General features: G+C 47.2%; 1 protein-coding gene across 1 annotated transcript in view; it reads left to right on the top strand.

The window, feature by feature from the left end:
* The window catches only part of LOC8025016 (receptor-type tyrosine-protein phosphatase N2), a 542,301-nt gene that overhangs the window by 121,012 nt on the left and 406,774 nt on the right, over positions 1-14,515 (top strand). The window contains exon 11 of the mRNA XM_042294236.1: positions 8,332-8,418. Within this exon, the coding sequence (XP_042150170.1) occupies positions 8,332-8,418 (87 nt within the window). The remainder of the gene's footprint in view (positions 1-8,331; positions 8,419-14,515) is intronic.

The following is a 14,515-nucleotide window of genomic DNA, read 5'->3' as shown; positions in this document are numbered from 1 at the left end:
AACACCCACTTCATCTTCATTATGATCATCATCACTGCCTTTCCCAATTATTCTATATTCACTTTCTCTTTCTCTGATCGCCTCGAGCACGGGCGTCCATGCTTGGATTTTCCCGAGAGCAGTCGCTCAATAAATCGGTCCCCGGAACTCCTCATCTTGTCCTCACAACGTGGTGGAGGTGCTTCATTCTCACAGCCCCGACCTCTGGCATATCGCTACAATCTGGAGCTGCGACATCGGACGCTTGCTACAATTACCACAACCTCGACGTCAACGCATATGCCTACCACGTCTTCTAGCACGATGACTGACAACGTGCCGATGCCAGTTTCAACAGCGGCTGCGTGGACTGTCCGAAGTCGGCAACGTGACCCCAAAGCCTTCGCCGTTCTTCGGGACGAGGACATAGAAGACTGGATTGACAGCTTCGAACGAGTAAGCAATTACAACCGATGGGATGACAACATCAAGTTGGCAAACGTCGCCTTCTATCTCGTAGACGTCGCCAAAACGTGGTTTTTGAATCACGAAGACGAGATCCTTAACCGGACATCTTTTACCACCAAGATTCGCGAAATTTTCGGCACTCCAACAAGTCGCAAAGAAAACGCAAAGAAGAAGCTCCAACATCACCAACAACAAAATGAAGAGACGTACACCTCTTACATCGAGGACGTCCTGACGCTGTGCCGAAGAGCTGACGCTGACTTGCGAGAGTCAGACCGCGTACGACACATCCTCAAAGGCATCGCGGACACTGACTTTAATGACTTCCTAGTCCAGAACCCAACGTCAGTATCAGACATTACATCCGTATGTCAACACCTGGATGAGATGCGCACTGTACGATTACCTCATCGACCTCAGGGAGACAAGAACCCACCGACAACATCAGAACTACGACAAATGATCAGAGAAATTGTTCGCGAAGAAATGAAAAACTGAACCCCGAAATACCTGTCACGAAAGACCATGGCGACCTCTCAGCCGACCTCCGCGCACTCGTCCAGGAAGAACTGGCTTATGCTGCTTCCACCGCACGTCCACGTGTGGAACCAAAGCAACCAACGTACGTTGAGATGGCAACACGACTCCCAACCACTCCGCGGGTGGTGCCTCAGCCACAATGTCTTCCTTCACCGACAATGGCTCCACTCACTCACGCACCCACAAACGCCATGACGTACTCACCTTGGAGACCGACCAATTCTACCCCCGTGTGCTACTACTGCGGCAATAGAGGACATATTGTTCGATATTGCCGAAAACGCCGAAGTGACGAGAGGTATGAATCTTCACGTTACGATCACGACAGAGAGCCCTATTGGTCTGACACATACAACCGTCGCCGTACGGCGAGTCTTTTCTCTGAAAATCCCCGACAAAGCCGACAAATGACATTTACCAACCGTTCCCCTTCTCCCCGACGGCGTTCTGGATCACCAATGATATCTTCTAAACAGACCTATCCCAAGTACACGACGGAAAACTAAAAACAGCAGTTCTTGGGGGGAGAGCTGCGCAATTTCAACCCCATACAACTCGCCCTGTAGTCCCATTCAATTTAATCAAAGTTTGCATTGAAGGTTTGGATATTTTGGCATTGGTGGATACCGGAGCGGCAGTTTCAGCCATTCGAGAAGGTATTTGCACATTATTACATAAGGTCCGAACTCCTTTCTCGGGAACACCCTTACGCGGGGCCAGTACGGAATTAATACAGCCATCAGCTTATTGTACAGCTCGAGTTTTTATCCAGGACACTTTCTATCATATCCAGTTTATTGTACTGCCTAGTTGCTCGCATAAGATGATTCTCGGTTGGGACTTTCTTTCCGAAAATTCGGCTGTGATCGACTGTGAAAACTCGGAAATATTTCTAAGTGAACTCGAACTTGCAGAACCAGACAACCACACTTCTATCAGTTTTGAAGTTCAGAATGATTCTATTATCCACCCGCACACAAGCCAAATAGTGGAATTATTATCAACACGGCCGATTACTGCTGATGTTATTGTAAACCCTTCCAACTCATTTCTTTCAAAAGGCTTAGTATTTGCTCCATCTATCATACGTTTTCTGAACGGTAAAGCACTGATTGAAGTAGATAATACATCCGAAGAGTCACTGTTGATACCCCAGGGTACCAAACTAGTCACCGCTGCTCCACCGAGTGACCTATTACTCTCGGCTCTTACTGTCACTCAAACAAAGTTTCCTTCTCTAATAGGCAAGAGTAACAACACCTTATTAGACACCATAAGCTCCGACCTTGATGCCACAAAGAAAAACGAGCTGCTATCTTTACTTCGGACATACCAAGAAAGCTTCGATTCTGTATCGCCTAAGCTCAGTCGCACAAATGTCACACAACATCACATTCAACTTGAAAGTCCTACCGTTGTTAGACGCCATCTCTACAGCGTCTGTCTATCTGAACGATCTATAATTCAAACACATGTCAATGACATGTTAGACAAGGGAATTATTCGCCCCTTTTCTAGTTCATATGCATCACCCGTGATTCTCTTTAAAAAGAAGGACGGAGGAATTCGCTTCTGCGTTGATTACCGCGGCCTTAATAGCATTACCCGTAAGGATGTATATCCACTGCCTCGAATAGATGATGCTCTCGATTCTCTTCAAGGTGCTGAATACTTCTCTTCCTTAGATTTGCGATCAGGGTACTGGCAAGTCCCCATGCACGAAAATGACAAGGAAAAGACCGCATTTATTACTCCCGATGGTTTATTTGAATTTAATGTAGTGCCTTTCGGTTTGTGCAACGCGCCTGCCACCTTTGAGCGCATGATCGACACAATTTTTAGAGGCCTTAAATGGAAAACCTGTCTGTGCTACCTAGATGATATAATAGTATTTTCTGATACTTTTGATCATCATCTACAGCGCCTCGCACAAGTACTTTCTTTCCTCGCCAATGCTGGTCTACAATTAAACACAAAAAAGTGCACATTCGCCGCAAAAACTATAAAGATATTAGGCCACCTTGTTTCCAAAGACGGTATACGTCCCGACCCGGATAAGATCACAGCCGTGTCAGATTTACCGCGGCCAACAAAACAGAAAGAACTGCGCAGCTTCATGGGACTCTCCTCGTACTTCCGAAGATTTATCCGCGGTTTTGCTAGCATTGCTAGTCCACTTAATGATCTCCTGAAAAGCAACACCATATTTTCTTGGACACCCGCTTGTGAAGACGCTTTTAGAACCCTCAAGAAAGCCCTAACATCAGACCCGGTTCTTCAACACTTCAACAACGACGCCGAAACCATACTGCATACTGACGCTAGTGACATCGGCATCGGAGCAGTTCTCCTACAACGAGGGCCAGGTACCATCGAACACGTTATCGCCTACGCAAGTCTCTCTCTAAGCAAAGCTGAGTCCAACTACACCATCACGGAAAACAAATGCCTCGCTGTCGTGTGGGCGATTGGAAAATTTCGGCCTTATCTCTACGGCCGACATTCTAACGTCGTCAAAGATCATAATGCGTTATGCTGGCTTGCCACAGTTAAGAACTTATCCGGTCGGCTTGGCAGGTGGACCCTACGTCCTCAGGAATATGACTTTTCCGTAACCTATTAGTCTGGCCGCACACACAGCGATGCGGACGCTCTATCTCGATGCCCCGTTATTAAAACTCCTCTTGCTCTTCTTAACATCGAGCCAAACGCACCCGCGGATTTCAACCTTGACGTAACCACCATACAGCAGGAACAGCGCAGAGATCCGGAAATTCGAAAACTTATTGATAAAATGAACGGAACGTCAGAGCACACCAACAGCCGTTCCAGACGCCAGCAACGCCACTTCCGGCTTCACAACAACATGTTGTACCGTCAGAGTTACAGTCCCGATGGTGATCGCTGGGTGCTCGTGGTGCCACGCTCATTACGTCTCGCGATACTACACTCGCTGCATGATGATCCAACCGCAGGACACCTCGGATTATTCAAAACATATTCCCGTATTCGGCAACGTTTCCTTTGGCCTAGTCTCTACTCTTCTATTGCCAAGTACATAAAATCGTGCATTTTATGTCAACAGCACAAACATCGCACCACACGACCTTCTGGAAAATTGCAACCCGTACCTTGCCCTTCACGACCCTTCGACACAGTAGGCATCGACTTATTTGGACCATTGCCTATCACCGCTCATGGAAACCGGTGGGTTGTCACCGCTGTGGACCACCTCACTCGTTTCTCAGAAACGGCGGCTATCCCCACCGGCAACGCAACGGAAGTAGCCAATTTTTGCATTCAAAACCTGCTCCTTCGCCACGGGTCGCCTCGTGTTCTGCTCAGCGACAAGGGTCGAGCCTTTCTTTCTCATGTGCTGGAAGAAGTGCTCTCTGCATACAATGTTGTCCACAAAAGCACCTCATCTTACCATCCACAGACAAACGGACTTACAGAACGTTTTCACCGTACCCTTGCAGCAATGATTTCTATGTACGTTTCTCCTGAACACACGAACTGGGATGTTATATTACCACTTGTTACATACGCGTACAATACCTCTACGCAGAGTACGACTGGCTACTCCCCTTTTTACCTGACATATGGAAGAGAGCCTACGTCTACTCTTGATACCATATTCCCTCCTCCACCCATAGCGCAACACAGCAATGCCTTGAATGCCCAGTTACGACATACAGAAGACACACGTCACCTTGCACAACTTCGAACCAATGAAAATCAACGGCACCGTAAACAATCTTACGATTCCAGACACAAAACTACCGTCTTTCAGCCAGGAGACCTCGTCATGGTCTCGTTGCCTACACGCCAACCAGGCCTTTGCGAAAAATTTCTCCCACACTACATTGGCCCCTACAGAGTGCTCGCGCAGACATCCCCGGTAAACTATCTCGTCCAGCCAGAACAGCTTCACTCGGATCGCAGACGTCGCGCCCACGAAGTTCTTCATGTTGGACGGCTCAAACCATTCACTCCCCGCTGACGCACCCTACCTCTAAAACCAAATGGCCAGGAGGCCATATCTCAACCGCTAGGGGGGAACGTGTGAGGAAGCTCATGAACAACACCCACTTCATCTTCATTATGATCATCATCACTGCCGTTCCCAATTATTCTATATTCACTTTCTCTTTCTCTGATCGCCTCGAGCACGGGCGTCCGTGCTTGGATTTTCCCGAGAGCAGTCGCTCAATAAATCGGTCCCCGGAACTCCTCATCTTGTCCTCACAATATATATATATATATATATATATATATGTTTTTTTGCAAGATTGTTCAGCACGGTATATCGCAAGATCGGAATACCTCAAGAGAGGAGCAGGAGGAGAAGCAGAGGACGAGGGGAGGAGCACAAGAGGAAAGAAGGAGGAGGGGAGGGGACGAATGAGGAGGAGGGGTATACCCTCCGCTCAGTACCCCCTCCTCCTTTCGAGAGCTGTGCTCTAATTCGGCGTTACAAAAACGAGAACAATAGCGAGTAGCATAGCGCGGCGTCAATAGGGACTAGGGAGTGCCACGTGCGTCCAATGCATGTTGGCTGCGAAACGCGACCCAAGGAAATGACGCACTTCACAGAACTTAAAAAAAAAAAAAAAAAGAAAGAGGTGTTTTGTGTACGCGGAGGGTCACCGCACGTAGCGCCGCAAGATCAAACTACGGTTGGCGGTTGGGAGGGGAATGGCGCTACCTCTTCTGCTTTCTGCGCGACTCACATGTTGGAGGAAGCCGGAGAGGCGGCGCAACTACATTTTTCGGACCCCAATCGCAGTTCGGGCTTTCGCCCTATGTTGTTGTCCTTACTCAAAAAAGTAAAAAGATAAATTCAATATACTCGCGTGTACTCGTCCTTCCCCATTTCTAGCGTCTACTCGTACTTCTCTATTTTCTTGTTAAGAAGCGCGAATAATTTTTGTTTTGTTTTAATCATACTACGATGATAATGCTTGGTTTTTCTTTCCTATAGACCATGTCATTTAGCGCTCTCTGTGCGGCACCATTTTGTTTGACAGCAGCGCCCTCTCCATACATCCGGGAAATTCATCGGGTTCGGTGGGGTAAAACGAGAGAGAGGGCAAGCGCCCGACTCCGCTAGCAGACGACAAACCGGGAGGTTGCCATTCTCCATCTTTGGGCTGTATTGGTGGGCTGTACGGAACATCGAACTCTCGCTCGTGGCTGCCGTTTTGAAGTGATTCGCGTTCTTAGAATAGTTATGGCTTCTCCAAAATCAGCCTATAGCCCTTTGCTGTTCTATTTCGGTAAATGATCAACTAGCATATCTTTTTTTACGCTACTTATATAGCAGTTGAGTCAGCCGGCAGTACTACCCTCAACTACTGCGTGTATTGCGGCAGGAGAGCACGTTTTTATTTATTATTTGAGACTTCCACTCATGGTCGCTAAAGGCCTACACCAGTACAAACTTCGTAAAGTAAAAAAGATACAGCAACCTGATTTACTTTTCGCCGGAGAGACCGGCCCAATCTGACACAATTTTCCCTATTATTTTTTTATTTGCACGCAGGTTACAGCGCAATTGGACCCTGTTAGTCTTTTTATCTAGCATAGTATTATACGATAACTGTCATACCCAAATTTGTGCATCTGCACTGCTTGAAATTTCCAAAATGACGCGATTTGAAACAGAGTTTGTACGCCAGCCGGATGCTAGGTACAGCCCACTCGGCGGAGCGGACGACATCCGGATGAGAGGGGGAGGGCCTTTTTTTTGCTTTTACCCTCTCTGCTATGACCCTAATGGAACGGTCTATTGTTTAGGTATTGTTTTTTCGCACTGTCTTGCAAGCCGAGTAAACGAGTGATTGCGCCCTGCCAGGCGAAGTTGATCTTTCCTTTTTTTTTTTTTTACCCCATACGTATCATACGTTTCCGAATAAAAACCAACGACCACCGAAGATTTGTACCAGAAAGAATCTCCCCGACTCGCGGCTCACTCTTTAACAAACGCTCGAGTCTTACACACACACACACCGCGGAAACCGACGTTCCTGCGCCGTGGACCGATTCATAATTTGGTGAGCCCCGTTTCCGAAAAGGCATCGGGAAAATGCCGTTCATAACCTGCGGCCTCAATGATTCAAGGCCTTCTCCGGGCAGCGCCCAGCCACCCATCGGGTCAAGGGTTTCGCTCGACGGACAGGCTCCAGACGCGGTGCTCTTGCCTTCGATCTGATCCATTTCCCATCAGCCGAAGTGGACTGGGACAACGACGGCGGCTCGGTATAGCTCCGCGCTGACCCGCGACACTTATCCCAGCGCTCGTCCGTAGTATGAAATTTACAGTGAGGTTTCTAAGACGAAGCTATTGGTCGTCGTCGTCGTCTCCACCGACGGATGGCGAGCGAGCGGGCGGGCGGCTTCTTTGATGTGTTCTCGTGACTTGCGGGTTTCAGAGTCTATCAAACTTGCAACGGGGTTCTCTTGATCTGAAAGGACCCGCATTTTTTATGCCTGTTTCCCGAGGTCGTCGGATGTAGAACTGTGCGGACGAGTTGGAAATGGATAGCCGAGTGGTCTCGCGGGAGCGTAAATATGCCACACCAGATTCACTTTCAATGTTTGATAAAGGGAACTCGTGGCACCACAGGTATGGAGGTAGGAGGCGTGATTGGCGCTGAACGATGGGTATTGACATTTCCTCGCGCTTGCTGGACGACAGTCCAAACTAGCTGGGACAACCGCAGTTTTTTTTTTCTTTCTCCTTGCGTCTACACAAAACGAAATAGAAAACTAAAAATATACGAGTAATTTACAATATAAAATGGGGATACATAATGTGATATAAAGCATAGTGAATTTAAATCTTTAAACAAAAACAAATTGCTCTGACCAAAAAATGGGCGTCTTTATTTTTTTCTTACGGTTTTATTGTTTACAAAAGCTCTATCAGTGCAAATACATAGCCTGGTCAAAAAGGTCTGTGTATTTTATCCAGTTTTCGTTCCTACTCTTGAGTTTTAAAGATGTTGCAGTATAAGAGTCTGAAATTTAGACCCAAAAAATCTAGTGAACTGATATGCAATTACGCATAAATTTAAAAAATTTGTGGAGTCACTAAACGTTCCCGCAGCGTCACACAAATATTTTTTTTTTTAAATTATATATGGCAGAAGTTATAAGGCTCGCAATCCTATGAAATAAAGTAGAAATTTGTAAAATAATAACAAGCTTCAAAATGGAAACGATGAGGCGTTCTATTTGTCCGTGAACATTGGGATGCCCCTCTTACATTGAGCTAAATAGCTGAACGTGTGTTTGGACAATTTTTCTCAACGTTTTATTGTTTTTGACTCTTTTATTTAGAGCTCTGACCCCAGAGGATGGAGACAAACTGGTATCCGGTCTTCAGCGAGCGCTTTTCTTACCTTCGGGGACGCTTTCAAACATTCGGTAAGTACGCACTCTTGTCGTCAAAGTGATGTACAGTGAGTTTCGCTTTTCTTTCTTGTGGTATATATTGGGTGCTGACGTTCTGACAACTCCGAGCGTAGGTTTTGTTTCTCAGAAATTGCGGAAATAAAACACGGATGACAACTTTCAGATTAACGTATTTTTCTCACAGCGTGAAGGTCCACGAAAATAATCCATCATTCATGGCATGGTTGTATAAAAAAGGCATAAAAATAAGTTTTCTTCGACGTTTGAACATTGCACCGAATGCAACCATGACGTAAGAACATATTGATGTGTCCGAAATATTTCCGGAAACGGCAATGGAAAAATTTAAGATATGTTCCCCGAACGACTTACCTTCAAAAGTTTTTTGCTTTTTGTCTATGATAATTTGGTTTGCGAGGGAATGTTTACCATGAAATCCTTCAAAATGCAAAACAAGAAATATATTAGCATAAACGTTATTCAGTGAACTGTTTCAGTCTACTACACCCCAACCGGATGCCCTTGCTCAAATATCCAAACTGTAACCAATACTTTATAACAAGGGTAAGATTTGAAATACTAAAAGGCTTGTTTCAAGAAGCTCCGCGAGGTTATTGTTGTTGTTGCATCGTTAAATCCGGGAAAAGACTGCTCGTGCGAAGATGCTTTCCTTCCATCACAGAGAAAGAACGCACGGATGGGGGAGACAGTGGTTCCAAAAAGAGAAGGTGAATAGAGGATATTGGCACTGGGCTGTACACGTTTACCTAAGCGCGCTACACCTGCCGACACAATAAGGTTCATCGGAGGGTAAGGCTGCATCTCCAGGTGCTGTTGCATTCTAAAAAAAAACGGTAAAGTTAAATTTGGCGGACACCCCGCCCCCCCCCCCCCCCCCCCCCCCATATTTAGACCAATTCTTCACTACTCGTGCACAGAGCGAGCTCTCCCTTATCGCCCGCCCAGAACGACAAATAATCTTGGCAATGTAGAGCGCGCTTTGCAGAGGTACTGAACTAACTCGCCATTAGCAAACACCACCTACAGTCACCGACAGGGTGACAGTGGTTGGAAGGAGTTTCGAGGGTCCCGACTCCAAGATCGAGATATCTACCTTCGAAGATGCGTGGGTGTCCGACGAGCCTTGAGCGCGCACGCGCAGCGAAAACATGGCGAAGGGCAATAATTGCGTGCGTGAGGCCGAGCTCTGATTGGGAGGGTTTTGTGGGCAGACGCAGGGCGCTCACTGCCTTTATCTCAACCAAGTGTTCGAACACGTTCGAACGCCGAATGTAAGCGTCCGTCGTTTAAACGCAAAACACTGCGCGAGAGCCGACGACGCTTATGCTTGCTCTGATTGGAGGGAGCCAGTGGGTAAAAAGAAGGGCAGCTAGCCTTTGCGTCTACCCACTAATTATTGCAATAAGACCTTCACGCTCTGACGTCCCCCCCCCCCCCCCCCCCCCTCCGAGCTCTGATCTCCTCTTTGACCTCAGTTTCCCTCCATGTAGAGGAAAATCGTAGTCCTGAAAGTCATACGTCACCTTGCGAGGGCGAGCGCGGAGAACATATTGGGCACTATTTCTAGTTCAGCGTTTGGCTTGAACTCGTGTTCCACCGGCCAGGACACGAGTCCCGGCCCGCAAAAGTTTGACAGAGTCCTCGTGCCCCAATGTGTGACCCGCGAGGACCTTCAATAGATGACGTAGAGGATCCAGCAGTAAAACTGTCCATACTTCGTTTCCGCTTAACTTGAGACGTAACCCACGCTACGAGGTAATGGGAAAAATCAAGCAGCATCAAAAAGGGCTAGTCACTAGGTCTTTTTTTTTCTTTATGATTGGTTCAGCGATGATAGAAGAAGTACAGAAATATGACGACACCATGTTGGTGTGCTTTTGACGATCTGATTGGTCCGATCAGCTCGTAGCGTCGGCTGCGCCAGGACTTAAGGGGAAACGAAGAGCTATTTGACGTCACATAAACACGCGCTCAGCAGCACGAGACTCAGCTACCGTAATATAAACAAACTTCCGCTAAAATTAGAAGTTGGCTGCAGCGCACGTTGGCGCCACGTAAATTTGAAAGGAATCGCCTTGTACCCAAAACCTTGAAGGAACTTTTTTTCCCCACGAAGTTTCAGCGACTCAAGCTGTGGGAGTGGGCAGAGGGGGGAAGTCAGTGGCAACGAAAGAACTCACTATAGTGTTTACCTTACCGCAAAGTTGACAGTCCGGTGAGGGTTATGCACTCGCCGAACCAATCAACCGTTTTCCTTTCATCACCTGACTCCGCTCCCTGTAAGTGGGCGTGGGAGGAGGAACGGGACCACGTGACGAAGGATACACGTATGACTGGTCCAACGAGCACGTAGCTTCCACGGCACTATCAGCTTAGGACTTAATGGGGGATATACCGGCCGATCCCCCCGCGGGGGACAGCTTTCTCCAATCGCCTCGCTTTTATCGCCAAGTCACAATTACTGCGAACCCAACAGCCATTGTAGAGGGAGAAGTGCGGAGAAGAAACACATACGCGCAAAAGAAAAGGACAAAAAAGCTGCAGGAACGCCCAGCGCCGTCCCGGCCAATCCTGCAAGGCAATTACGAACCGTTCATTTGGCCATCCGTAGAGGTCTTGGCCCGCGTCCGAACAGGCAGGGTCCTGGGGAGTCCTCGGGATTTCGTTATAGAAGCTCATTAACTGCGCGAGCGCGATTTGTGAACGCCTGATGTCTGCTGCGTCTGATCCCTTGCTGGGGGGAACTTTCCGCCTCTCCCCATTTAATTTTCACGTTTTCTTTGTAGTCTTCTCTCGAATCGCTGGTGGTGCATCGGGGGAAGTCGTTTTTTTTTTCCTCTTCTACTTTTTGTTTCTAGTGGTGTCTACGAGTATAACATTTTTTTTTTCTTTTACGCTATTAACTTCTATCGCCCTGCAGAAGGACGAATTTTTGCGATATCGTTGAAGGTGTGTAGAATAAGGGGGAAAAAGAGATAAGAAAATGACGTTTGAAAAGTGTTTTCGTGTTACGTTTTATGCTGCAAGTTTTCCGAAAAACGTCTTTAGCGAATTCAAGCGTCAGGAGGGGCACGCTAATCAAAACGCTGCAAGAAAAAAAAAAAAAAAAAAAGACTTACGCAGGGAACGCGCGTACGAGGCAGCCAAGCCCTTGCCGTCGTTGGTTGAGGCGTAGCCTCTTTTATTCTAGAAAGTCTGTCAAATCGCGAAAGAACATAGCCCCTGTCGAAGGGAAAGGAGATCAGAGAAGAGGGCGCACGCAGGAGCTTTCTCGGGCAGCGCCGAATCATGCCCCAGCGGTAAAATCCGGAAACCCGAACGCGCTCCTTTGTTGTTGTTGTTTCTTTTTTTACAGAAAGGAGAACATGTTGCATCGACCCTCTCCAATTCCGCTTCTCTCCAGTTTCTCCACGCGCCGGTAGCCTCCTATCGTTTTTTTCTCTGTTGCGGTTTGTTGCTGCGTTTCGGAGAGGCCACCGCGCGTATTTTTGGCGCTGGCTGAAGGGTTGCCCCAGAGCCATATGTAGGGGAGTGTTTGGCCTGCTGGCATGGCGTCGTTGACAGCTCGTCAACTATACGTCACTGACACGTCACGCGAATGCAATGGCGCGCCCATTTCGCCATCTTTGAGCCCAACCGACGCCGGAGACCTAGGCCCGTATGCTTGGCTCTCCGTTTCCTCCAACGAATGATTGTTTTATTGTGTTTAATTCATCCGCCAGAAGCGTTTGGGCTGTGTTGAGTTCATTTGGGGTTACCTCGTCTATTCTTCCTTCGTACGCGCCGTTTCAGCAGCCCGCTCATACGCTTCGCTGACGTTCGGTGCGTCGCACAAATCACGCTCATGTCAATTTCGCAATTTACAGTTCTAGTTGAGGCCCCTCCTTATTTAAGCAGTGCGCAGCGATAATAACTTCTGATTCGCAACTGAGGGGCTTTCTGTAGAGTTAGTAGAGTGTTCTGATAAGCGAGCGTCTGCGAGAATGCCATCGTTGCCCGTGTTTTCGAAGAAAGTGATCTGTTAGATTTTAGAATCAGCTAAAGTCCTTCGTCCGAGAGTTTCCCAGGGTTTCGTTTCTTTCTAGCTCCATCTCCTCTTGACTATGCCTGAGCGTGTCCATCGAGATGGCTTGATTGAAGCGAACGCTACTCCTGATATGGGATGGCCATGCCGCACATGCTTCCGCGTGCCTCCACCGAACTCTCTCAGCAATGAAACAGCGATCTTGTTCTTCAAACATCTAGAGAGCCGGAAGGTTTCAAAGAAAGAAATTAAAAAAAGATAGATGTTGTGCGAGTTTGCTTTCATTGAAAACGGCGCCGGCACTGACGTTTGTCGTAAAGTTAGAGTCGCCTATTATATAACGGAAGGTTACGAAATAAACATCGAGCGACTCAGCGTCAGGCGGCTCTTCGCGAATGGTAAACTTGCTCGTTTTAACAAATTTAACTCAATTTATTGGCCATTCCTAACGGCGTTGAAATCCAAGCATCCATCGTCATTTCAATAGATAAAAATTAATGGAAGATAGAAATACAACAAAACTAACTTTTTCATGCAAAAAAATAAAATTTATTGGAGCATCAAATAATAAATTATTTCAGTTCACGGTTGGGAGAAGAAGGCAGGGGAAACGCTTCGCAGATGGGACGTCCCTGTGTCGTGCTAAAATTATTCACATCACAGATTACATGGCTAGTTGCTACAGATCCGAATTACTGAAATAACAAACTTTTACGCTTATTAACTTGCCCTAACATACAAAACAGCTCTACGTGACACAGGTACAGTTTTCTTTCGCTTGCCTCTCGTCACATAAAAATCTTTTGTATTCCATTTGTCATGCCGATGTCTGGATGGTCCCGCGCTCCAGAACCAAGTACGGAGATAAGATGGTCAAGTGCGGCTCCCTAGAGCGCTAGATTATTTTGTGTCACTGGGTATTTGCATTGAACGTGTTTCACGGAAAGCTATGCGACTACTGGTTACGATGTATTAGATAGGACAAGTTGACTGTATGTACCAATCATTTTGTTATTTTGTTGTATTCATAAAGTGCTGCTAACGCTGTTGCTGTAGGGAAGAGGGCGCTTTGTCAGGCTGTTCTTGTACTGCGTTCTCCCCCTCTCTTTCTTTTTGTACGAAAGGAAACACATCAACTTGAAACTTGTTTTCGTCGCTACTGTGACGAAAACTCCATTTGATTAAATGTTTAATGCTGAAACAAGAATTCTTACCTCACAAAGACGGGAGCCTTCCGTAGGCGGCCAAAATTATTGCGCTTGATTTTATTCAACCCTATTTTGTGACGTTTCTTTTTCTCTCTTTCTTTCAGAATTATAAAAAAAAAAAAGAAAGAAGAAAAACTATGACGGCTGCGATTAGAATATCTAACCACACAACAACCAACCATATTCGCGCTAGAAAACCTAACAATAACGGTCTGTACGCAAGATACCATGCAGCCCTGCATGCGCGCGCGTTGGCTTGGGATTGGTAATGGTGGCCAGGCCCACGCCATTCCCGCAGCGTTTTCCGTTGCTAGGTGGTTGCTAGGCCTGACGCCAGTTCTATGGGAGGGGTCTGCGAGAAGCGAAGCTATGGCGAGAAGTCACCGAGGACAATAGATATCCAAGCTCTTCCCCTATATATATGGCTCTGAGTTGCCTCAGAAGTGGCTCTGTAGGTTACCATATGGGTAACCGTTCGGCACTGCTCCTCAATTTTTTTTTTCCGGCAGCCGCTCACTGAGTGGCTCCATTGTGAAATGGACAATTTCCGAAATTGCTCATGGCAAGACTGAGCCGCTGCCTTGACGGCGCTCGAAAGCGCGGCTGAATCGGGCAAGGCGCTGCCATTATGTGGTACGCTCCCGCGATCGTGAGCACCACCGCCGCTGGACCCGATTTGCTATCGTGGACCAGGAGATTTTTGGCAATCCGAATTGGTACACTATGGAAAAAGTAAATGACAACTACGTCACCCACAAGACGAGCTTCCAAAACCGAAGGCGCGGTTCAAGACTGAAAGTTACGTGGAGACAGCTTTGCCTAAAACGGCGACATTGTTATCGCGGATTCGTGGCAG

This window comes from Ixodes scapularis, unplaced genomic scaffold (assembly GCF_016920785.2).
Source record: "Ixodes scapularis isolate PalLabHiFi unplaced genomic scaffold, ASM1692078v2 PGA_scaffold5__190_contigs__length_132052651, whole genome shotgun sequence".
Lineage (NCBI taxonomy): Eukaryota > Metazoa > Arthropoda > Arachnida > Ixodida > Ixodidae > Ixodes > Ixodes scapularis.
This window is presented reverse-complemented; position numbering and strand designations above follow the sequence as displayed.